The 23,884-nt window shown below is 44.4% G+C and overlaps 1 protein-coding gene across 1 annotated transcript in view; it reads left to right on the top strand.

The window, feature by feature from the left end:
• The window catches only part of LOC140721215 (uncharacterized), a 74,724-nt gene extending 51,228 nt beyond the window's left edge, over positions 1 to 23,496 (top strand). The window contains exons 11-12 of the mRNA XM_073036073.1: positions 6,961 to 7,007; positions 23,296 to 23,496. Of these exons, the coding sequence (XP_072892174.1) occupies positions 6,961 to 7,007; positions 23,296 to 23,496 (248 nt within the window). The remainder of the gene's footprint in view (positions 1 to 6,960; positions 7,008 to 23,295) is intronic.
• The last annotated feature ends 388 nt before the right edge of the window (positions 23,497 to 23,884 follow it).

The following is a 23,884-nucleotide window of genomic DNA, read 5'->3' as shown; positions in this document are numbered from 1 at the left end:
TCATTTGACATGGTCCCACATGAGAGACTGATCCAGAAGCCTAACACACCCGGGATCCAAGGTGACAGAAGGCAGAGGTCGTGTTGGAAGAAAGTTTATTTCTGATCTGAAGTCTGCACCTACTTGAGGATTCCAAGTTAATAGCAACACACACAAAATGCTGGAGGAATGCAGCAGGTCAGGCAGTATACATGGAAATGAATAAATAGTTGGTTTCAGACCTAAACCCTTCTTCAGGACTGGAAGGGAAGGGGACAGAAGCCAGATAAGGTGCTGGGGAAGGGGAAGGAGTACAAGCTACAATGTGATATGTGAAGCCAGGTCGGTGGGGGAGTGGGATGAGGTGATAGTTGGAAAAGGGCTGGAGAAGGAATCTGACAGGAGAGGAGAGTGCACCATGGGAAAAAGGGGAAGTAAGAGGGGCACCAGTGGGTGGTGATAGGTAGGTGAGGAGAAGAGAAGAGGTGGAGTGGGGGAGGGTGGTGCCAGAGTAGGAATAGTAAAAGAGGGAAGGGGAGGGGAAAAATACTGAAAGTTGGAGAAATCGTTATTCATGCCATCAGGTTGGAGGCTACCAGATGGAATAATGGGTTTTGCTCCTCCAACCTGAGAGTGGCCTCACATTACAGTGGAGGAGGCCTTGGACCGACATGTCAGAATGGGGAATAGAATTTAAATGGTTGGCTACTGGAAAACTCTGCTTGTTTGCAGATGGAGGGAAGGTTCTCAACAAAGTGTTTCCCGATCTGCATCGTGTCTCAGTAACGTAGAGGAGGCTGCATCAGGAGCACCAGTTACAGTAGACAAGCCCAATAGATTGCAGATGAAGTGTTGCCTCACCTGGGGGCAATACATTGGTGCCTTGGACCGAGCTGAGTGATGAGGTGAATGGGCAGGTTTAGCACCTCTTTCACTTGCAGGGATGTGCCAGGAGGGAGATTAATGGGGAGGGATGAATGAACAAGGGAATCACAGAAAGGTGAGGGGGAGGTAAAAATGTCGTTTGGTGGTTGGGTCCAATTGAAGATGGCAGAGTTTGCAGAGAATGATCTGCTGGATGATCGTGCGTGGTAGGTGAGGACAAGGAGAACTTTACCCCTGTTAAGGGGCTGAGATGATGTGGTGAGGGCGGATGTCCAGGAAATGGAGAGGATGCAGGTGAGGGTGGCATCAGTTGTAGGGGAAGGAAAACCCTGTTTCTTGAAGTAGGACTTCTCTGATGTCCCGGCAAGGGAAATCTCATCCTGGGAATAGATGTGGTGGCATTTTTACAGGAGACTGGGTGGGAGGAGCTGCAGTCAAAATAGCCAAGGGAGTCAGTAGGATTATGAAAGATATCAGGAGATAGTTTATTCCTAGAGATGGAGACAGGTAGATCGAGAAAGGAGAGAGAAGTGTCAGAAATGGATGAAGTGAATTTAAGGGCAAGGTGGAAGTTGGAGACAACTATCCAAGTTCATAGTTCTCTTAAAGAGGGAAGTTCTCTTAAAGAAGCCTTAATGTAGATAAGAGGGTGATAGTGTGGAGAAGAATGTAGACAGCATGCTTGTCTTCATAATTTGGACCATAAAATATAAGAATTGGGACACTAAGTAAGGTCAGAAATAGAAAGATGGGCTGGATGAACTCATGGTGGAGAAGCTGGGGCAGTGGCAAATGTTCAGGTTCTTGGGTCATTGGGATCTCCTCTGGGGATGGAGGCAACCTGTAGAAGATAGACAGTATACACTTGAGCCAGAAAGGGGTCAATATCCTTACAAGAGTGTTTGGGAGTGGGATGGGACTCTGAGCTGGAGCAAGACATGGGGAGAAAGCAGTAACTTGCAAGAGCAAGTTTAGTCATCTGGATAGCCAGGGTAGTCTGTTATAGCACAGAGGCAAAATTCACCAGGGTGAAGAATGCAGGACTGAAGGTGTTGTATTTAAATGCATGTATCATTCGGAATATGGTGCATGAACTCATGACGCAATTAGAGATTGGTCGATATGACATAGTGGGCATCTCTGAGTCATGGCGGAAAGAAGGCCCAAGCTGGGAGCTTAACATCCAAGGATATACTTTGTATTGAAAGGAAAAGCAGGAAGACAAAGGCAGTAGTGTGGCTCCGTTGGTAAGAGATGGAATTACATCTTTAGAAAGAGGAGACATGGGGTTAGAGAATGTTGAATCTTTGTGGATGGAGATAAGAAATTGCAACGGTAAATAAAAACCATTATGGGAATCATATTTAGGCCTCAAAATAGTATCCAAGATGTGGGGTTAAGATTGCAAAGAGAGCTGAAGAAGACATGTAATAAGGGTAGTGACACAATTGTAAGGGTAGACTTCAATATGCAAGGGGATTGGGAAAATCAGGTTGGTGTCAGACTGCAAGAGAGGGAATTTGTTGAATACCTACAAGATGACTTTTTAGAGTAGCTTGTGCTTGAGCCTACTTGGGGAAAGGTTATCTTAGATTGGGTGTTGTGTAATAACCCAGATCTTATTAGGGAGCTTAACATAAAGGAACCCTTAGGAGACAGTAATCATAATATGATTGGATTCATACTGCAATTTGACAGTGAGAAGCATAACTCACGTGTATCAGTATCACAAGGGAATAAAGGGAATTACAGAGGCATGAGAGAGGAGTTTGCCCAGGTGTATTGGAGGAGGCTATCGGTGGGGATGACGGCAGACCAAAGATGACTGAAGTTTCTTGGTCTAGTTCACAAGGCCCAGGATAGATATGACCCACAGAAGAGGAAGTTCTCAAATAGCAGGGGTAGGCAACCGTGGCCAACAGAGAAAGTTAAAAACTGCATAAAAGCCAGGGAAAAGTCATATGAGGTAGCAAAAGTGAGTGGGAAGTTGGATGATTGGGAAGCATTTAAAATCCAACAAAAGGCAACTAAAAAAGCTATAAGAAGGGAACAGATGAAATATGAGGGGACACTAGCCAATGATATAACACAGGATACCAAAAGTTTTTTTCACTTATAGAAAGAGTAAAACGGAGGGGACAGTTGATACGGGACCACTGGAAAATGATGCTGGGGAGGTAGTAATGGGGGAGAACGAAATGGCAGATGAGCCTATTGGGTACTTTGCATCTGTCTTCACCGTGGAAGACACGAGCAGTGTGCCAGAGTGTCAGGGAGCAGGAGTGAGTACCATTGCTATTACAAAGAAAAACGTGCTAGGCAAACTGAAAAGTCTTAATGTGGATAGGTCACCTGGACCAAATGGACCATATCCCAGAGTCCGGAGAGATGTTGCTGAAGAGATAACGGATGCATTGGTCATGATCTTTCAAGAATCACTTGACTCTGGCATGGTCCCAGAGGACTGGAAGATTGCAAATGTCACTCCATTCTTTAAGAAGGGAGGAAGTCAAAAGAGAGGAAACTGCCAACACAGATGCCTTGTGCAGGAAGGCACAGAGTCAACTGTACTTCCTTAGAAGGTTGGCGTCATTCAATGTCTGCAGTGAGATGCTGAAGATGTTCTATAGGTCAGTTGTGGAGAGCGCCCTCTTCTTTGTGGTGGCGTGTTGGGGAGGAAGCATTAAGAAGAGGGACGCCTCACGTCTTAATAAGCTGGTAAGGAAGGCGGGCTCTGTCGTGGGCAAAGTACTGGAGAGTTTAACATCGGTGGCTGAGCGAAGGGCGCTGAGTAGGCTACGGTCAATTATGGAAAACCCTGAACATCCTCTACATAGCACCATCCAGAGACAGAGAAGCAGTTTCAGCGACAGGTTACTATCGATGCAATGCTCCTCAGACAGGATGAGGAGGTCAATACTCTCCAATGCCATTAGGCTTTACAATTCAACTGCCAGGAATTAAGAACTTTTTTTTTAAAGCTATTATTAATGCTTTTTGAGTTAGTGATTTAGATGCATATCATATTCTTACTGAGTTAAGTATTGTATGTAATTAGTTTTTGCTACAACAAGTGTATGGGACATTGGAAAAAAGGTTGAATTTCCCCATGGGGATGAATAAAGTATCTATCTATCTATCTATCTATCTATCTATCTATCTATCTATCTATCTTTAGTCCAGTTAGCCTAACCTCAGTGGTTGGGTAAGTGTTGGACTGTATTATTAATGCTGGGGTTTCGAGGTACTTGGAGACTAATGATCAAATAAGTCAAAGTCAGCATTCTTTCCATGAAGGGAAACCTTGCCTGCCAAAAGCGTTAGAGTTCTTCGAGGGAGTAACAAGCAGAGTGGACAAAGGAGAGGTAGTGGATGTCATTTACTTTGATTTTCAGAAGGCATTTGATAAGGTGCCACACATGAAGCTGCTTAACAAGATAAAATCCTATGGCATTACAGGAAAGATACTGGCATGGATAGAGGAATGGCTGACAGGCAGGAGGCAGCAAGTTAGAATAAAAGGGGCCTTTTCTGGTTGGTTGCCGGTGACTAGTGGTGTTCCTCAGGGGTCAATTTTGGGATTGCTGCTTTTCACATTGTTTGTCAATGATTTAGATAACGGAATTGATGGCTTTGTAGCAAAGTTTGCAGATGATATGAGATAGGCGGAGGGTTAGTGCTGAGGAAGAAATGTGATTGCAGCAGGACTTAGACAAATTGGGAAAATCAGCAAAAATGTGGCAGATGGAATACAGTGTTGGGAAATGTATGATAATGTATTTTGGTAAGAGGAACAAACATGTGGACTATTATCTAAATGGGAAGCAAATCTGTGAATATACTTAAGGCAGAAGTTGATCATTTCCTAATTGGTCAGGACATTATAGCAACAAGGCAGGTGTATGGTTGAGTGGAATCAGGGATCTACCATAATGAAATACAAAGCAGACTCGATGGGCTGAATGGCCTAATTCTGCTCCTATGTCTTATGGCCTTTTAGATTTTGCACATCCATACTCACATCTTTCTACAGATACACTACAACCATCACTGCTTGGTACGGAAACTGCATTGCGGTGGACAGGAAGGCTCTACAATGGATAGTCAAAGCTGCCCAATCCATCTCTGGCACCAGCCTACCTGCCATCAGGTGGCTTTGGCTCTGGTGACCATAATTCTTTTAATTTTAAGGTAGTGATGGAAAAGGATAGCATAGGCCCACAGGGTAGATCCAAAACTGGAGCAGGGCTCATATTGAGAAAATTAGCCAGGGTCCAACAGGTGTTGATGGGAAGGGGTTGTTTGATGGGTAAGAAACAAATGGAACACATGGGGGGATTTTAAGAGAGTGTTAAGTGGAATTTAACATGCTGACCATCTTCAGTCAGGATATTGAGTAGAGGAGTTGGGACATTATGCTGCAGTTGTATAAGTCATTGGTAAGGCCACACTTGGAGTACTGTGTACAGTTTTGTTCAGCCTGTTACAGGAAAGATGTAATTAAACTAAAATGAGTGCAGAAAAGATTTACAAGGATATTGCCAAAACGAGAGTTATAGTGAGAGTCTGGTCAGGCTGTCTTTATGGATTAGGACATAGCTGTCAGTACCTCCAGTTGACCTCTGTCTGTTTGTGTGTTTTCCCCTCGCTGTCAGTCTGTGGTTTTGTATTGCCGTGTGCTCCTGTCCCCACTCCTGCTCCACTCCAGCCTCTGTATTACTGACTACTCCCTCTCTCACCTGTTTCTCATTATTACCTGTGTTGCTGCCACCTGTATCTATTGCTCAGTGTATTTCAGTCCTGTGTTTTCACCTGCTTTTTGCCAGATTGTGCTGGAGAGTTTTCCTGAGCCTTTCCAGCATTTGTCTCTGTACTCTGGCTGTCTGTCTGAATATCGACTCAGCCTGTTTCCTGATTCTGGTTTTTGGATTTCTCTGTATGTTTTGATCTCTGCCTGAACTTTGATGTACCTCAGGATTTGTTACTCAATTGATATCACTGTGTGCACAGTACTGGGTCTGAGATTGGATCCCTGCTCCAGCGCCCTGACAATAGGGGAAAGAGTCCATATGGAAATGTTTAAAATAATGAGAAACATAGATAAGGTGGATGGAATCAGCCTTCCCCAGGGAGGGGAGCCCAAAACTAGGGGGCAGAGATTTAGGGTGAGAGGGGAAAGATTTAACAGGGATCTGAGGAGCAACTTTTTCACACAGAGGTTGGTGAGTAGATGGAATGAACTGTCAGAGGAAGTGGTTGTGGGAAGTACAATCTTTCCATGTGGGAAATACTTGGATCGGTACATTCAGGGACAGTGCTTTGAGGGATATGGGACAAATACAGTAAATTGTTACGAGCTGGGAGAACAATGTGGTCAGCATGGACTGGTTGGGCTGAAGGGCCTGTACCCGTGCTGTATTCTCTATGATTCTAAATTGCAACTTTACAAACACTGGATAGGCCACACTGGGAGTACTGTGTGTAGTTCTGGTCACAACACTACAGGAAGGATGTGGTTGCACTGGAGAGAGTGCAGAGGAGATTCGCCAGGATGTTGCTGGATTGGAGGAGTTTGGTTCTGGGGAGAGATTGCATCGGCTGGGCTTGGTTTCCCTGGGGTGAAGGCAGCTGAGGAGTGACCTTTATAAGTATACAAGGTTGTGAAAGGCATAGATGGGGTAGAGAGTGAAAATCATTTCCCGTGGTATGGTAGGGGTATCAAAAACAACTTTTGGGTTTAAGCTGAGAGGAAGGAGTTTTGAGGGAGATGTGTGGGATTAGTTTTTTAAACAGACAGTGATTGACATCTGAAACACACTGTCAGAGGAGGACATGTTATGTTTAATATTACAAGAAGGATTTAGAAAGGCATTTAAATAGGCATGGTTTAGAAGGGAATGGACCTCGTGGACAAATGGGATTGGTGTCGATGAGCAAAATGCACAGCATGATGAGATGGGCCAAAGGGCCTGTTTCTGTGCTGTACAAATCTGTGACTCAGTTGTGAATAAATGGTCGGTTAAAATAGCAACAAATAATCTTCAACAATGTATATCATTCATTAGAACTTATAAAGGATTATTTCATTAATTACAGGCAGAAATGAAGGAACTAATGAGAACAACCATGCTGAAATAGAACAGGTATTTTTTTCATATAAATTCCTGCAGTTTTCTTGTAAATAGTTTGTAAATTCACTGTTATTTCTCCCTCTCTCAATTCACACATGTATAAACTCACTGGAATCTTCCTGCAGTATTTATAACACCACTTTCTGTCCATTTTAGGATCGTGGAGAAGTGCAGGAATTACAAACTCTCAGCCCAGTTCATGAAGCTGAACCTGAAAATCATCCAGTCAGTTAGAAGGGACTCGGCAGCCTTCAGTTCCAGAGGTGACTGTGAGGGCAGGTTCTGTGTCCCTGCTGTAGACTGGAGCCTGGAAAATCCTTCCCTCCAACAGTGGGAACATGGTGCTCTGCAGCTGTAACTTGTCTCACCCTGAGTGAGAACAACACTGCACTCATTTCAGCTCTCAGCTTCCAGTGAGAAATTCAATCCTTGATAATCTGGAAAAATTCTCACTGGCACCGGAATCATTTTAAGGAACGATGAAAGAGGAGCCCAGAGGGGCTCGGCCCACAAGACCTTATGGGTTTGTCTCTGATTTAGATCTCTGGAAGGTGCAATAACTACATAATATGTGCTTCAGAAGACAGTCCTGACTGCAATCTGGGACATCAAATGCAGGCTCCCACACACAGCTGAACTGCTTTGCCTGATGAAGACAACCACAATCAGGTTTATTGTCACTGTGTTATGAGATGAAATTTGTTGTTTTGGGACAAGATCACTGCCTCTCAGATTCCTCGCCTCGGGATCATTCATCGCTGATCTCTACCACATCTCACACTTTACTCCTTGCTGCTGCCTGGCTGGAGCCCTGGAGGGTCACCAAGGCCCCCTTGTACAACAAGCACCTCTTGTGGTTAATGTTCCCCACCAGAATGACAAGGTCTCTCTGAGTCCCTCTCCTGTCCCATCATTTCCAATCTGTTTGTGAAGCAGCAGCACTTCCTATTGCTTGTATTTGTTTGTGCCATCGAGGCTGACTTCCCCTGTCGTAGCAGAGAGGTGAGGTGCTGGCAGCTGAGAGAGATCAAACTGAACATCCCGATGTCACCATTTTCACTCTCGGCCATGGCATTGCTCTTCCATCACGTCGGTGTTACAGGAGTTACCCTTTGTACCCTCGCAGGAGTCAGTTGGAACTGGAGTTCCTCTGTTCACCTGTTTACTGGAATCTGTGCAATGAGATCACCCGGCTACAGTTTCAGGACAATAATCCCCATTCATACACGGATCGTTAACCCTGAGTATAATAATGAGGCCGACATCATCCAACTCGGAGTGACACATCAGTGATGAGCATTTTCTTCATCAATCTACAAACATCCAACTATTACTCCTGGGCCACCCTGAGAAGGGTCACAGAGTCACACAGCACAGAAACAGGCCCTTCGGCCCACCAAGTCCATGCTGACCTTGTTACCCATCTCCACTGATCCCATTTGCAATCATTGTGGGTCTACATCAAATTTGTCAGTTTCCTGCCCAGATTGTCTGCTGTCAGTCAAACTGAGGACAGTGTGTAGACTCCACCCCACCTTTGTGTTGTTGTATCAGACTAAACCAGTGAATCCAAGCCCAGAAATCCTTTCCATTTTGTACAAGTATTAAAACTGCTCTGGCTGTTACACTGATGCTGTCATCAGAAATCCCATAAAGAATGTGATTTTCCCCAGTACCAATACCAGGTACAGCATTTCCTCACAAAATCCCTCCCATTTCTGTACAGTGAGCAGTGAAACTGCCATAAAACTCTATGAGTTTGAATGTTGTATTGGAGGGTGATTTTGGGATATTTTAATCCTATACTGTATGTACATTTGTAATTTAAACATGTTACCTGATGTCTCTTTATGATCATTGCTGATTAAATAAACCACTTCTGTTTTGCTGTTGGTGATAATTCTTTAATGGGATCAACCTAATTATGGGATAATTTACAATGTCTAATTAACCTCCCACCTTTGGGCTGTGGGAGGACAGTGGAGTCACAGGGAGAGCGTATGGATTGCTGACAGACAGTGGTGGGAATTGAACCCAGGTTGCTGGTACCATAAAGCGTTGTGCTGACCAATACGCTACCATGCTACAGAAAATGCTAGAAACACTCAGCAGTTCAGGCAGCATCTGTGGAAAGAGAAACAGAATTAATGTTTCAGGTTGAGGACGTCAGAACTGGGAAAGATTGAAAACAGGTTGGTTTTAAATTACAAGGAGGATGGAGGGGTTGGTAAAACAAAGGGTCAGAGTTCTCGTGGGGTACGTTGTAGATGAGGTCACTGGGTTTGTAATGAATGAAGTTATTAGAGAGGTGGAACATGAACAAAGGAACATAAAACTCTACAGTGAGGGAGAGGAGCACACACAAAGGGATGTAAAAGTTGTGAAATGTAGAGCTGTAGGAAATGCCCAGCAGGCCTGTTAATGGAGAGAGAAAAACTGAGTCAATGTTACAAATGGCTGAGCTGCAGCAGAACTGACGGTTCTGAGAGAATTAGAGACAACAGGCTGTCTGATGTTGAATATCGAGTCTGGGAGGCTGCAGTGTGGTCGGAGGAAGATTTTCATTCACAGTTGAGACAAAGTGAATTGAACCCACTGACTGGAACCACACTTTACACAAAGGGAGGTGGGTGTGGTTGTTGGAGTTTAATAATCCCAGTCCCTGGACATTGCCCTCATTTGCGGGGACCAATAAAACATCATATTACAAATATCCCGGAAAATATTCACATTATTCTCATGGGGCTGAACTGAGGCCACTTTGAACAGAAATCTGCATACCTGCCCGGTGGGACACAGGAAAATAAAACAACAAGTCTAACAGCTCAAACTATAACTACAGCTCCTTGTATTCCGGCCCATGTCCGTGTAACAAGGAGGGATTTAGCCATTTTCCTGGAATGGAATGGACACTCAATGTTTTCGAATCGTTCCAGTCCATCCGCCCACTGCTCCAGCTCACCCCAGTTTACTGCCATTCGCCTGACTGTCGGCTGTTTCTAACTGTGCAGTCTGCAGCTTTAAATTTGGTTGTTAAAAGCCAAATTTCAAAGGAGAGCGCCGAATAGATTCCTTTTCCTGTCGCCCAGAGTGTAAAGGCAAAGTTGATATTTAGAGTTTTTATCACGAGGTCGGTATCTCACTGAACATTTATAATGACCCACAAGTTACAAACAGGGCATCCTCTTAGTGTTGAAGGTGCTGTATAAGTGCAGTCCATTTCATTGGACTCTGAGGAGCGTTGAAGGGCAAGTCACTGGGAAATTTGCACCTCTTCCTTTGTTCATAGAGGGTCGTGAGATCTTTACCAGTCCCACGTGTGAGGGAGAGGCAAGCGGCTCGTTAATAAAACATCCTTCTCCGAGGATCGTCACCTTGTCATGGAGAGGCTGGTGATGGAGATCCCAAGAGTGATGCCGTCTGGAATTTATCTCCTGGTATGGTCACCGCAGTGATGATGACAAAGGGAAGGTTCCAGATAAAGAACGATCCAACTAAGACCTCAATGGTGGAGCTGGCAGAAGATCAAACTCCACAAAGACAGTGAAAGCTGCAGCAGTGAAGGGTCCCAGTCACTGGGCCCTGACCCTGATCTGTCAATGAACCTGTGGTAGCTGCCCGTGCATCTGAACCCAAAGGGGCCAATATCCAGCAGGCAGGTTTAATAGAGCTGTTAGGGAGGATTTAAACTAATCTGGCAGGGGATGGGAACCGGAGTGATAGGGCTGAGGAAGGTGAAAACAGAAATAAGTCACAGATAGTGTGCAACAGAGATAATAGAAAGGACAGGCAGGAGATGAGGCACAATCACAGCCAGTGGCATGAGTTACAGGGCAATAGAGGCGTGGTGCAGTTAAAACAGAAAGCAGCAAATACTGGACTGAAAGTGTTGTATTTGAATGGACGCAGCGTAAGGAATAAAATGGACGATCTTGAAATTCAGCTACAGATTGGCAAGTATGACGTTGGGGCCATATCTGAAACTTGGCTAAAGGATGGTTGCCATTGGCAGTTGAATGTCCAAGGATATACGGGGTATCACAAAGATAGGTTAGTAGGTAGAGAGGGTGATGTGGCCCCGTGTATATGAAATAATGTTAAATCATTAGAAATGGATTATGTAGGATCTGAAGGTGTAGAGTCTCTATGGGTTGTGTTAAGAAATAGATAGATAGATAGATAGATAGATAGATAGATAGATAGATAGATAGATACTTTATTCATCCCCATGGGGAAATTCAACATTTTTTTTTCCAATGTCCCATACACTTGTTGTAGCAAAACTAATTACATACAATACTTAACTCAGTAATAATATGATATGCATCTAAATCACTCTCTCAGAAAGCATTAATAATAGTTTTTAAAAAGTTCTTAAGTCCTGGCGGTTGAATTGTAAAGCCTAATGGCATTGGGGAGTATTGACCTCTTCATCCTGTCTGAGGAGCATTGCATCGATAGTAACCTGCCGCTGAAACTGCTTCTCTGTCTCAGGATGGTGCTATGTAGAGGATGTTCAGGGCTTTCCATAATTGACCGTAGCCTACTCAGCGCCCTTTGCTCAGCTACCGATGTTAAACTCTCCAGTACTTTGCCCATGACAGAGCAAGGGTAAAAGAACCCTAATGGCAGTTGTATACAGGCCTCCAAACAGCAGCAGGGATGTGGATACGAATTACAGTAGGAGATAGAAAAGGTGTGTCAGAAGGGCAATACCATGATAATCATTGGGGATTTCATTTAACATGAAATTGGATTGGGGAAAAAAAGGCCTGTACTGGATCTCAAGAGAGAGAATTTGTAGAATGTTTAATGGATGGCTTTTTAAAACAGCTTGTTGTTGGGTCCATTCGGGGATTAGCTGTGCTGGATTGGGTGTAGTCCAGTGATCCAGAGGTGATAAGAGAACTAAAGGTTAAGGAATCCTTAGGGAACAATGATAACAATATGATTGAGTACACTTTGAAATTTGAGAAGTAGAAACTAAATTCCAATGTGACGGTATTTCGGTGGAAGAAAGGAAATTACAATGGCATGAGAGGGGAACTGACCGAAGTTGACTGGAAAGGGACACTAGCAGGAAGGACAGCAGAGCAGCAACAGTTGGAGTTTCTGCAAAAAATGAGGGAAATGCAATATAGATATATTCCAAATAAGAAGAAATTTTCAAATGGCAGAAGGACACTACCATGGCTGAGAAGTGAAATCAGAGCCAAAGTAAAAGCAAAAGAGATGGCATACATGGAAGCCAAAGCTAGTGGGAAGATAGAGGATTGGGAAGTTTTTAACAACTTGCAGAAGGAAGCTAAGAAGGTTATTAGCAAGAAAAAGATGAATTATGAAAAGAAGCTGGCAAATAATATCAAAGAAGATACTAAAAGCTTTTTTTAAGTATATAAAAGGTAAAAGAGAGTTGAGCATAGATATAGGACCAACAGAGAATGACACTCGAGATATTGTAGTGAGAGATGCGGAGATGGCAGAGGAACTGAGTGCGTATTTTGCATCAGTCTTCACCGTGCAAGACGTCTGCAGTATATCAGACATTCGAGAGTGACATGGAATTGAAGCTTATGCAGTGAAAATTACGACTGAGAAGGTGCTCAGGAAGCTTAATGGTCTGAAGATGGCTAAAACTCCTGGACCTGATGGAATACACCCTCGAGTTCTGAAGGAAGCAGCTGAAGAGACTGTGGAGGCATTAACGAAGATCTTTCAAGAATCGAAGGATTCTGGCATTGTACTTGATGACTGGAAAATTGCAAAAGTTATTCCGCTATTTAAGCAGGGTGGAAGGCAGCAGGAATGAAACTATAGACCTGTTAGCTTGACATCAGTGGTTGGGAAGTTGTTGGAATCAATTGTTAGAGATGAGATAATAGAATACCTGGAGGCATATGACAAGATAGGCCAAAGCTTCCTGAAAGGAAAATCCTGCCTGACTAATCTACTGCAAATTTTTGAGGAAAATACAAGCAGGGTAGACAAAGGAGATGTGGTAGATCTGGTATACTTAGATTTTTAGAAGGCATTTGGCAATGTGCCACACATGAGATTGCTTAGCAAGATAGCAGCCCATGGAATTACAGGGGAGTTACTAGCATGGGTGGAACATTGGTTGATTGGCAGTATACAGAGAGTGGGAATAAAGGGATCCTATTCTGGCTGGCTGTCGGTTACCAGTGGAGTTTCACAGGGGTCAGTGTTGGGTCCGCTGCTTTTTACGATGTATGTCAATGATTTGGACAATGGGATTAATGGATTTGTGGTTAAAATTGCTGATGTTACAAAGATAGGTGGAGGAGCGGTAGTGTTGAGGAAACAGAGAGCCTTAGGTAGTTTAGGGGAAAGGACAAAGAAGTGGCAAATGATATACAATAGTGGAAAGTGTATGGTCATGCACTTTGGGGGAAGAATTAAACAGGCAGACTATTATTTAGATGGCAAGAGAATTCAAAACGCAGAGATACAAAGGAACTTGGGAGTCCTTGTGCAAGATACCCTGAAGGTTAACCTGCAGGTTGAGTTAGTGGTGAAGAAGGTGAATGTCATGTTGGCATTCATTTTTAGTATAGAATATAAGAGCAGGGATATGATGTTGAGGCTCTATTAAGCACTCGTGAGACCACACTTGGGAGTATTGTGTGCAGTTTTGGGTTCCTTATTGTAGAAAGGATATACTGACATTGAAGAGGGTTCAGAAAAGATTCACGAAAATGATTCCAGGACTTACAGACAGACAGATATACTTTATTGATCCCGAGGGAAATTGGGTTTTGTTACAGTCGCACCAACCAAGAATAGTGAAGAAATATAGCAATATAAAACCATAAATAATTAAATAATGACAAGGAAATTATTCCAAGTGGAAATAAATCCAGGACCAGCCTATTGGCTCAGGGTGTCTGACACTCTGAGGGAGCAGTTGTAAAGTTTGATGGCCACAGGTAGGAATGACTTCCTATGACGCTCAGTGTTGCATCTCGGTGGAATGAGTCTCTGGCTGAACGTACTCCTGTGCCTAACCAGTACATTATGGAGTGGATGGGAGTCATTGTCCAAGATGGCATGCAACTTGGACAGCATCCTCTTTTCAGATACCACTGTCAGAGAGTCCAGTTCCACCCCCACAACATTAGTGGCCTTATGAATGAGTTTGTTGATTCTGTTGGTGTCTGCTACCCTCAGCCTGCTGGTCCAGCACCCAACAGCAAACATGATAGCACTGGCCACCACAGACTCATAGAACATCCTCAGCATTGTCCGGCGGATGTTAAAGGATCTCAGTCTCCTCAGGAAATAGAAATGACTCTGACCCTTGTAGACAGCCTCAGTGTTCTTTGACCAGTCCAGTTTATTGTCCATTCATATCCCCAGGTATTTGTAATCCTCCACCATGTCCACACTGACCCTTTGGATGGAAACGGGGTCACCGGTGCCTTAGCCCTCCTCAGGTCCACCACCAGCTCCTTAGTCTTTTTCACATTAAGCTGCAGATGATTCTGCTCGCACCATGTGAAAGGGTTACTGTATGAGGAATGCCTGGAAGAGCATGTGCTGTATTCCCTGGAGTATTGGCGGGAGGGAGTCTCATAGAGAAATTGCAAATGTTAAAAGGCCTGAATAGATTAGATATAGCAAAGTTTTATCCCATGGTAGGGGAGTCTAGGACAAGAGGGCATGATTTCAGGATTGAAGGACATCCATTTGGAACAGTTATGTGGAGAAATTACATTAGTCAGAGGGTGTTAAACCTGTGGACTTTGTTGCCATGAGCAGTTAGATAGATAGATAGATAGATAGATAGATAGATAGATACTTTATTCATCCCCATGGGGAAATTCAACCTTTTTTCCAATGTCCCATACACTTGTTGTAGCAAAAACTAATTACATACAATACTTAACTCAGTAAGAATATGATATGCATTTAAATCACTAACTCAAAAAGCATTAATAATAGCATTAATAAAAGCCAAGTCATTGGGTGCATTTAAGGCAGAGGTTCCTGATTGGATAGGGCATCAAAGAGTGTGGGGAGAAGGCAGAGGAGTGGATGACTGGAAGAATTGGATAAGCCCATGGTTGAATGGCAGAGCAGACTCGATGGGCTGAATGGCCAACTTCTGCTCCTTTATCTTATGGTGTTGTGGTCTTACGCATCCGCCTCCCCATATTGAACAAAGTCACAACCAGCTGTTCTCCATGATAGGAATTACCCCTAACATCTCGGAGACCACGCCTTATGGGAGCTTCATATTTAAAGTTCAAAGTGAATTTATTATCAAAGTACATATATGTCACCATACACAATCCCAAGGTACATTTTCTTGCGATCTCTCAGTGGGAGAGCATTTTGGAGCTTGTGAACACAGTTCTATCTCCTATCCCATAGCTTTGGAGAAGGATTGGAACAGACAAGATAGAAAAGTGTTTAATTGGAGTAAGGAGAAACATGAGGCTATCAGGCAGGAACTTGGAAGCATAAGTTGGAAACACATGTTCTCAGAGAAACTTACGGAAGAAATGTGACAGACATTCAGGGGTTACTTGTGTGGATTTCTGCATAGGTACATTCCAATGAGACAAGGAAAGCATACAGGAACCATGGTGTACAAAGGCTGTTATAAATCTAGTCAAGAAGAAAAGAAGAGCTTATGAAAGTCTCAAAAAGCTAGGTAATAATAGAGATCTAGAAGACTCAAAGGATAGCAGGAAGGAGCATAAGAATTAAATTAGGAGAGCCAGAAGGGGCCATGAGAAGGCCTTGGCAGACAGGATTAAGACAGACCCCAAGACATTCTACACGTCTGTGAAGAGCAAGAGGATTAAACGTGAGAGAGAAGAACCAATCAAGTTTGACATTGGAAAAGGGTGTATGGAAGCAGAGGAGATAGTAGAGGTACTTGATGAATTCTTTGCTTCAGTATTCACTACGGAAAAGGATCTTGGCAGTGTGGAGGATCAGATATGATATGATAGGGTCTTTTAAGAGACTCCTGGATAGATACATGGAGCTTAGAAAAATAGAGGTCTATAGGTAATCTTAAGTAATTTCTAAGGTAAGGACATGTTTGGCACAGATTTGTGGGCCAAAGGAACTGTATTGTGCTGTAGGTTTTTTCTATGTTTCTGTTCACAGCAAATGCCAAGAAACACAATGGAATCAATGAAAAATTGCTCACAACAAAGCAGGACAAACAAGCAATGTGCAAAAGACAAAATTAATTGTTCAAATACAAAATTGTTAAAAAGCCAAAATAAAAATAAGCAATAAATATCAAGAACATGATTTGAAGAGTCCATAGGTTTCAGGATCAGTGTTGGGGTGAGTGAAGTTGAGTGAAGTCATCATCACTGGTCCAAGAGCCTGATGGTTGAGGGAAATAACTGTCCCTAAACCTGGTGATCTGGGACCTGAGGCTCCTGTACCTCCCTCCTGATGGCAGCAGCGAGAAGAGAGCACGGCCTGTATGGTGGGGTCCTTGCTGATGGAAGCTATTTTTCAGCGACAGGCGGAGTTGCAAATCCCCGTACATTTCACTCTTGGGAAAAGCTATTGCCTGAGTTGTAACAAATGGTTTTAGTTTCAACAAACCTGAGCACGTCTGTCCCACACTGACACCGTCAGCTGTTCTCTCGACACCTATTCAGTGAATGACGGGAACAAGGGACACTGCAGAGTCTCAGCCTTTTCCAATGATGCCGGATCATAGTAGACGGGGCCAAGGGTAAACACAAGAGATTGTGCAGATGCTGGAAATCCAGAGTAACGCAGACAAAATGCTGGAGGAACTCAGCAGGCCAGGCAGCATTTATGGAGAGGAATAAGGAGATGATGTTTCCAGCAGACCTTTTATTTTGATAGCTCTGGGCCTGTACTCACTGGAGTTTGGAAGAACGAGGAGAGATCTTATTGAAATGTGTGGAATATTGATAGGTGTACATAGTGTGGAAGTGGAGAGAATGTTTCCTGTAGTGGGGGAGTCTTGGACCAGAGTGCACAGCCTCAGAATACAAGGACCTCCTTTTAGAACAGAGATGAGGAGGAATTTCTTTAGCTGTGGATCTGAGATGTTGACCCACCGCCGGTCTTCAATCGGGAGTCATCAGTGCACCCGTCCAAAGGAAGGTAGTGTTGACAGATCCTCGTTGACAATGTCCGCTCCGAGATCTGATTGCGGAAAGTGGACATCCCCCTGATGCCGGTTTTGTCCCGACACTCCCCACAGGTTAAAACAATAACTATCAAAGGGTTAATGTTGGGTTGTTGAGGCCAGAACCCCACCCGCTCCCGGGACCCGAGACTGGATGAGTATCACTGCGGAGTTGTGAAACTCACTGACAGTGGCCGAACATTCGCCCCATGAACTCAATGTCCCTCAACAGTTTAACACAGCCTGAGAGAGGTTGCTGAATTGATAACAGATCTATTGGTCCTGATCCGTCAAGAATCACGAGGTTCTGGTATGATCCCAGAAGACTGGAAGATTGCCAATGTCACTTCACTCTTTAACAAGGGAGGAAGGCAAAAGAAAGGAAATTATAGGCCAGTTAGGCTAACCTCAGTTGCCGGGAAAGTAATAAGTATGTGGTGTCAGGGTACTTAGAGACTAATGATAAAATATGTCAAAGTCAGTGTGGTTTCCATGAAAGGAAATCTTTCCTGACAAATCTGTTAGAGTTCTTCCAGGAAGTAAGGGTGGACAATACAGATGCAGTGGATGTCATTTCCTGGGAGTTTCAGAAGGCATTTGATAAGGTGCCATACATGAAGTTGCTTAACAAGATAAAATCCTGTGGTGCTACAGGAAAGGTACTGAAATGGATAGCGGTATGCCTGACAGGTAGGAGGCAGGGAATGGGAATGCAAGGGACCTTTTCTGGCTGGCTGCCGGTCACTAGTGGTGTTCCTTAGGGTTCAGTAATGGGACCGCTACTTTTCACATTGTCAATGATCTGGATAATGGAATTGATGGCTTTGTGGCAAGGTTTACAGATGATACAAAGATAGGTGGAGGGATAGGTAGTGCTGAGGAAGCAATACAATTGCAGCAGGGTTTAGACAAATTGGAAGAATGGGTAACAACATGGCAGATGGAATACAGTGTTGGGAAAAGTATGATAATACATTTTGGTAAAAAAGAACAATTGCGAGGTAGAACAACTGTTATCTAAATGGGGAGAAAGTTCAAACATGTTCAAAAAATGTTCTACCATTTACCTTGTAAGTTCCACCTTGGTGCAAAGGGATCAGGAGTCCTCATGCCAGACTGCCATAAGGTTAATTTAAAGGTTGAGTCTATGGTAAAGAAGGCAAAAGCAAAGTTGGTATTTATTTCAAGAGTCTGTGCCTTTTTAAGACACCAGTCAGGCTGCACATGGAGTACTGTGAACAGTCTGGTCCCTATATCTCAGAAAGGATGAATTATCATTGGAGAGGTTCACGAGGATGATTCTGAAAATGAAGGGGTTAATATATGAGGAATACTTGGCAGCTTTGGGCCTGTACTCACTGGAATTTGGAAGAATGCAGAGGATCTCATTGAAACCTGCCGAATGTTGAAAGGACTAGTTAGGGCAGATGTGGGGAGGATGGTTCCTATAGTGGGAGTACCCAGAACGAGAGGGCCCAGCCTCAGAATTGAGGGACAACCTTTTATAACAGAGGTAAGGAGGACTTTTTTTTTAAGCCAGAGGATAGTAAATCTATGGAATACTCTGCCACAGATTGTGGTTGAGGCCCAGTCCATGGGTATATTTAAGGTGAAAGTTGATTGTTTCCTGATTGGTCAGGGCATCAAAGGATATAGTGGGAAGATAGGTGTATGGGGTTGAGTGGGATCCAAGATCAGCCATGATGGAGTGGTGGAGCAGGCTCAATGGGCTGAATGGCCTAATTCTGTTCCTATGTCTTATGGTCATATATGTAACCATATACTACCCTAAGATTTGCTTCCAATGGCTGTTGCTGTGTCCGTCCTCAGTGATTTGTCTGACCCTTCTTGTCATTGACCAAAACCATGCTCCTATATCTTATGCTCATAGACAGAACAATGGAACAAGTAAATAAAATCGAATCAATTAAAAACTGAGCACAAAAGACCAACAAATACCCATAGAACCACAGAACATTGCAGCACAGAAACAGGCCTTTTGGCACTTCTTGCGAGTGCCGAACCATTTTTCGGCCCAGACCCACTGACGTGCACCTGTGCCATATCCCTCCAAACCCCTCTCATCCATGTACCTGTCTAAGTTTTTCTTAAATGTCAAAAGTGAGCCTACATTCACCACTTCATCTGGTAGCTCATTCCACACTCCCACCACTTTCTACGTGAAGAAGCCCCCCCCCCCTCAATGTTCCCTTTAAACTTATTCCCCTTCACTCTTAACCCATGACCTCTGTTTTTCTTCTCCCCTGGCCTCAGTGGAAAAAGCCTGCTTGCATTCACTCTATCTATACCCATCATAATTTTATGTACCTCTATCAAATCTCCCTCATTCTCCTACGCTCCAGGGAAAAAAGTCCTAACCTATTCAACCTTTCTCTGTAACTTAGTTTCTCAAGTCCCAGCAACATCCTTGTAAACCTTCTCTGCACTCTTTCAACCTTATTAATATCCTTCCTGTAATTAGGTGACCAAAACTGCACACAATACTCCAAATTCGGACTCACCAATGTCTTATACAACCTCACTATTACATTCCAACTCTTATACTCAATACTTTGATTTATAAAGGCCAATGTACCAAAAGCTCTCTTTACTACCCTATCTACTTGTGACGCCACTTTTAGGGAATTATGTATCTGTATTCCCAGATCCCTCTGCTCTACTGCACTCCTCAGTGTCCTACCATTTACCTTGTAAGTTCCACCTTGGTTTGACCTTCCGAAGTGCAATACCTCATACTTGTCCGCATTAAGCTCCATTTGACATTTTTCTGCCCATTCCTCCAACTGGTCCAAATCCCTCTGCAAGCTTTGAAAACATTCCTCACTGTCCACTATACCTCCAATCTTTGTATCATCAGCAAATTTGCTGATCCAATTTGCCACATTATCATCCAGATCATTGATATAGATGACAAATAACAATGGACCCAACACTGATCCCTGTGGCACACCACTGGTCACAGGCCTCCACTCAGAGTAGCAATCTTCCACTACCACTCTCTGGCTTCTTCCATTGAGCCAATGTCTAATCCAATTTACTACCACTCCATGTATACCTAGCGAATGAATCTTCCTAAATAACCTCCCATGCGGGACCTTGTCAAAGGCCTTACTGAAGACCATGCATACAACATCCACTGCCTTCCCTTCATCTACTTTCCTGGTAACTTCCTCGAAAAACTCTAATAGATTGGTTAAACATGACCTACCACGTACAAAGCCATGCTTACTGTTTCTAATAAGTCCCTGTCTATCCAAATACTTGTAGATCCTATCTCTTAGTATTCCTTCCAATAATTTACCTACTACCAATGTCAAATTTACCAGCTTATAATTTCCCGGCTTACTTTTTGAGCCTTTTTTAAACAACAGAACTACATGAGCTATCCTCCAATCCTCCAGCACCTGACCCGAGGATATCGACATTTTAAATATTTCTGCCAGGGCTCCTGCAATTTCAACACTAGTCTCCTTCAAGGTCCGAGGGAATACCCTGTCAGGTCCTGGGGATTTATCTACTCTGATTTGCCTCAAGACAGCAAGCACCTCCTCCTCTTTAATCTGTATAGGTTCCATGACCTCACTACTTGTTTGCCTTGTTCCCATAGACTCCATTCCAGTTTCCTTAGTAAATACTGATGCAAAAAAACCCCATCTAATATCTCTCCCATTTCTTTTGGTTCCATACATAGTGAACCACTCTGATCTTCAAGAGGACCAATTTTATCCCTTACTATCCTTTTGCTCTTAACATACCTGTAGAAGCTCTTAGGATTATCCTTCACCCTGACTGCCAAAGCAACCTCATGTCTTCTTTTAGCCCTCCTGATTTCTTTCTTAAGTATTTTCTTATTCTTTTTATACTCCTCAAGCATCCTATTTCCTCCCTGTTGCCTATACATGTTATACATCTCTCTCTTCTTCTTTATCAGAGTTCCAATATCCCTCGAGAACTAAGATTCCTTATTCACTTTGCCTTTAATCCTGACAGGAACATACAAACTCTGTACTCTCAAAATTTCTCCTTTGAAGGCCTCCCACTTACCAATCACATCCTTGCCAGAGAACAACCTGTCCCAATCTACGCTTTTTAGATCCTTTCTCATTTCTTCAAATTTGGCCTTTTTCCAGTTTAGAACCTCAATCCGAGGACCAGATCTATCTTTATCCATGATCAAGTTGAAACTAATGACGTTATGATCACTGGAACCAAAGTGTTCCCCTACACACACTTCCATCACCTGCCCTAACTCATTTCCTAATAGGAGATGTAATATTGCATCCTCCCTAGTTGGTACATCTATATATTGATTTAGAAAACTTTCCTGAACACATTTCACAAACTCTAACCCATCTAGACCTTTAACAGTATGGGAGTCCCAATCAATGTGTGGAAAATTAAAATCCCCTACTATCACAACTTTATGTTTCCTGCAGTTGTCTGTTACCTCTCTGCAGATTTACTCCTCCAATTCTCACTGACTATTGGGTGGTCTATAATACAACCCCATTAATGTGGTCATACCTTTCCTGTTTCTCAGCTGCAGCCATATGGCCTCAGTAGACAAGCCCACTAATCTTTCCTGCCGAAGCACTGCTGTAATATTTTCCCTGACTAGCAAAGCCTCCCTCCCAGCCTTCATCCCTCTGCCTCTATCACGTCTGAATCATCGGAACCCTGGAACATTGAGCTGCCAGTCCTGCCCCTCCTGTAGCCAAGTTTCAGTAATGGCTATGATGTCATAATTCCATGTGTCAATCCAGGCCTTCAGCTCGTCTGCCTTTCCCACAATACTCCTTGCATTGAAATATACACACCTCAGAAGATTGTTACCACCACACACAACCTTACTATTTGTGACATTGCATGAACTACTAACATCATTTATTTTTACCCCTGTTCCACTATCTACTCTGGCACTCTGGTTCCCATCCCCCTGCAAATCTAGTTTAAACCCTCCCCACTAACACTAGCAAACCTCCCTGCAAGTATATTCCCTTCCCATCGATCTCCCTCCTGGCACTTATCCTTGCAAGTGGAACAAGTGCTACATCTGCCCTTACACTTCCTCCCTCACCACCATTCAGGGCTCCAGACAGTCCTTCCAGGTGAGGCGACACTTCACCTGCGAGTCGGCTGGCGTGGTATACTGCGTCCGGTGCTCCCAGTGTGGCCTTCTATATATTGGTGAGACCCGACACTCTGTCCGCCAGAGAAAGCAGGATCTCCCAGTGGCCACACATTTTAATTCCATGTCCCATTCCCATTCTGATTTGTCTATCCGTGGCCTCCTCTACTGTCAAGATGAATCCACACTCAGGTTGGAGGAACAACACCTTATATACCGGCTGGGTAGCCTCCAACCTGATGGCATGAACATTGACTTCTCTAACTTCCGTTAATGCCCCTCCTCCCCTTCTTACCCCATCCCTGATATATTTAGTTTTTTTCCCCTCCCCTTTTTTTCCTCTCTCTACCCATGACTCTGCCTGTTCTCCTTCTCCCTCTGGTGCTCCCCTCCCCCTTTCTTTCTCCCTAGGCCTCCATTCCAATGATACTTTCCCTTCTCCAGCTTTGTATCCCTTTTGCCAATCACCTTTCCGGCTCTCAGCTTCATCCCACCCCCTCCGGTCTTCTCTTATCATTTCGCATTTTCCCCTCCCCCCCCCCACACACTTTCAAATCTCTTACTATCTTTTCTTTCAGTTACTCCTGACGAAGGGTCTCGGCCTGAAACGTCGACAGCGCTTCTCCCTATAGATGCTGCCTGGCCTGCTGTGTTCCACCACCATTTTGTGTGTGTTGCTTGAATTTCCAGCATCTGCAGATTTCCTGGTGTTAACGTTAAATAACGCTGGTCACTCGGAAAGCAGGAGCGAGCTGTCGACTACGCACCCCACCCCCGCTTCCCGGAGCGCCACAATGCCCCCACTTGAGGAGTCAGCTTTCCCCGGCATCCACAGAGTCCACAACAAAGTCCGAAAGTCCAAGTGGTGGTCAACGCTGCCCTCGAAGTGCGCCGAGGGGTTATTTCTGGACCAGCAGCGTCCCCCCCTCCCCATGGGAGGAACTGTTTGTTGAGGCAAGAGGCAGACCATCCGGAGTATCACTTCCTTCCCTCAGCCTCGCCGAGACGGTGCCAGCTGGTCCCCGTTCAGCGTGACTGCCTTCCACAGCTCAGGCAACCACATCAGTTATATCACATCTGAGATGCGGTTGAGCACATCTCCCACCTCCTTCCCAGATTGGGAGACTGTTCCTTCTTCCGAAAGGGGCCGGGCAGTAGCCCCATACTGTGGCCCCCACCATGCACAAGCGCCCTAGACTGGTCTTAAGGCTCCTTCTACGACGTGCAAGCGTCGCAGCTTTGCGCCATCAGCTCCGCGTCCTGCTTGTATCCAGGTCAGAAGAAGAATTCGCGCAGCTTGCCCAACATCTTTGCGACCCCGAAAACCAGCCCGTGCACCGACCACAGCACCGTGGCGCGGAGCCCCCGGGGGATTACCAGCTGTAGGAGATGCTGTTGCCACCGGAGAACTGCCACCGCCGGAACAGTAACCCGTAGCGCACCTCCAGCCTTCCCCGTCAAATGTTTAGGGCTTTGGCCTCTGGATCCAGAGCGGTGACCTCTGCCTGCTCCGGCCGCCATCCCACGCTCAGTCATCCCAGCACGGGATCGCTCACCTGCTCGCTGCGCAGCTGCTGGTCAGTG

The sequence above is a fragment of the Hemitrygon akajei genome, chromosome 2, assembly GCF_048418815.1.
Source record: "Hemitrygon akajei chromosome 2, sHemAka1.3, whole genome shotgun sequence".
Lineage (NCBI taxonomy): Eukaryota > Metazoa > Chordata > Chondrichthyes > Myliobatiformes > Dasyatidae > Hemitrygon > Hemitrygon akajei.
This window is presented reverse-complemented; position numbering and strand designations above follow the sequence as displayed.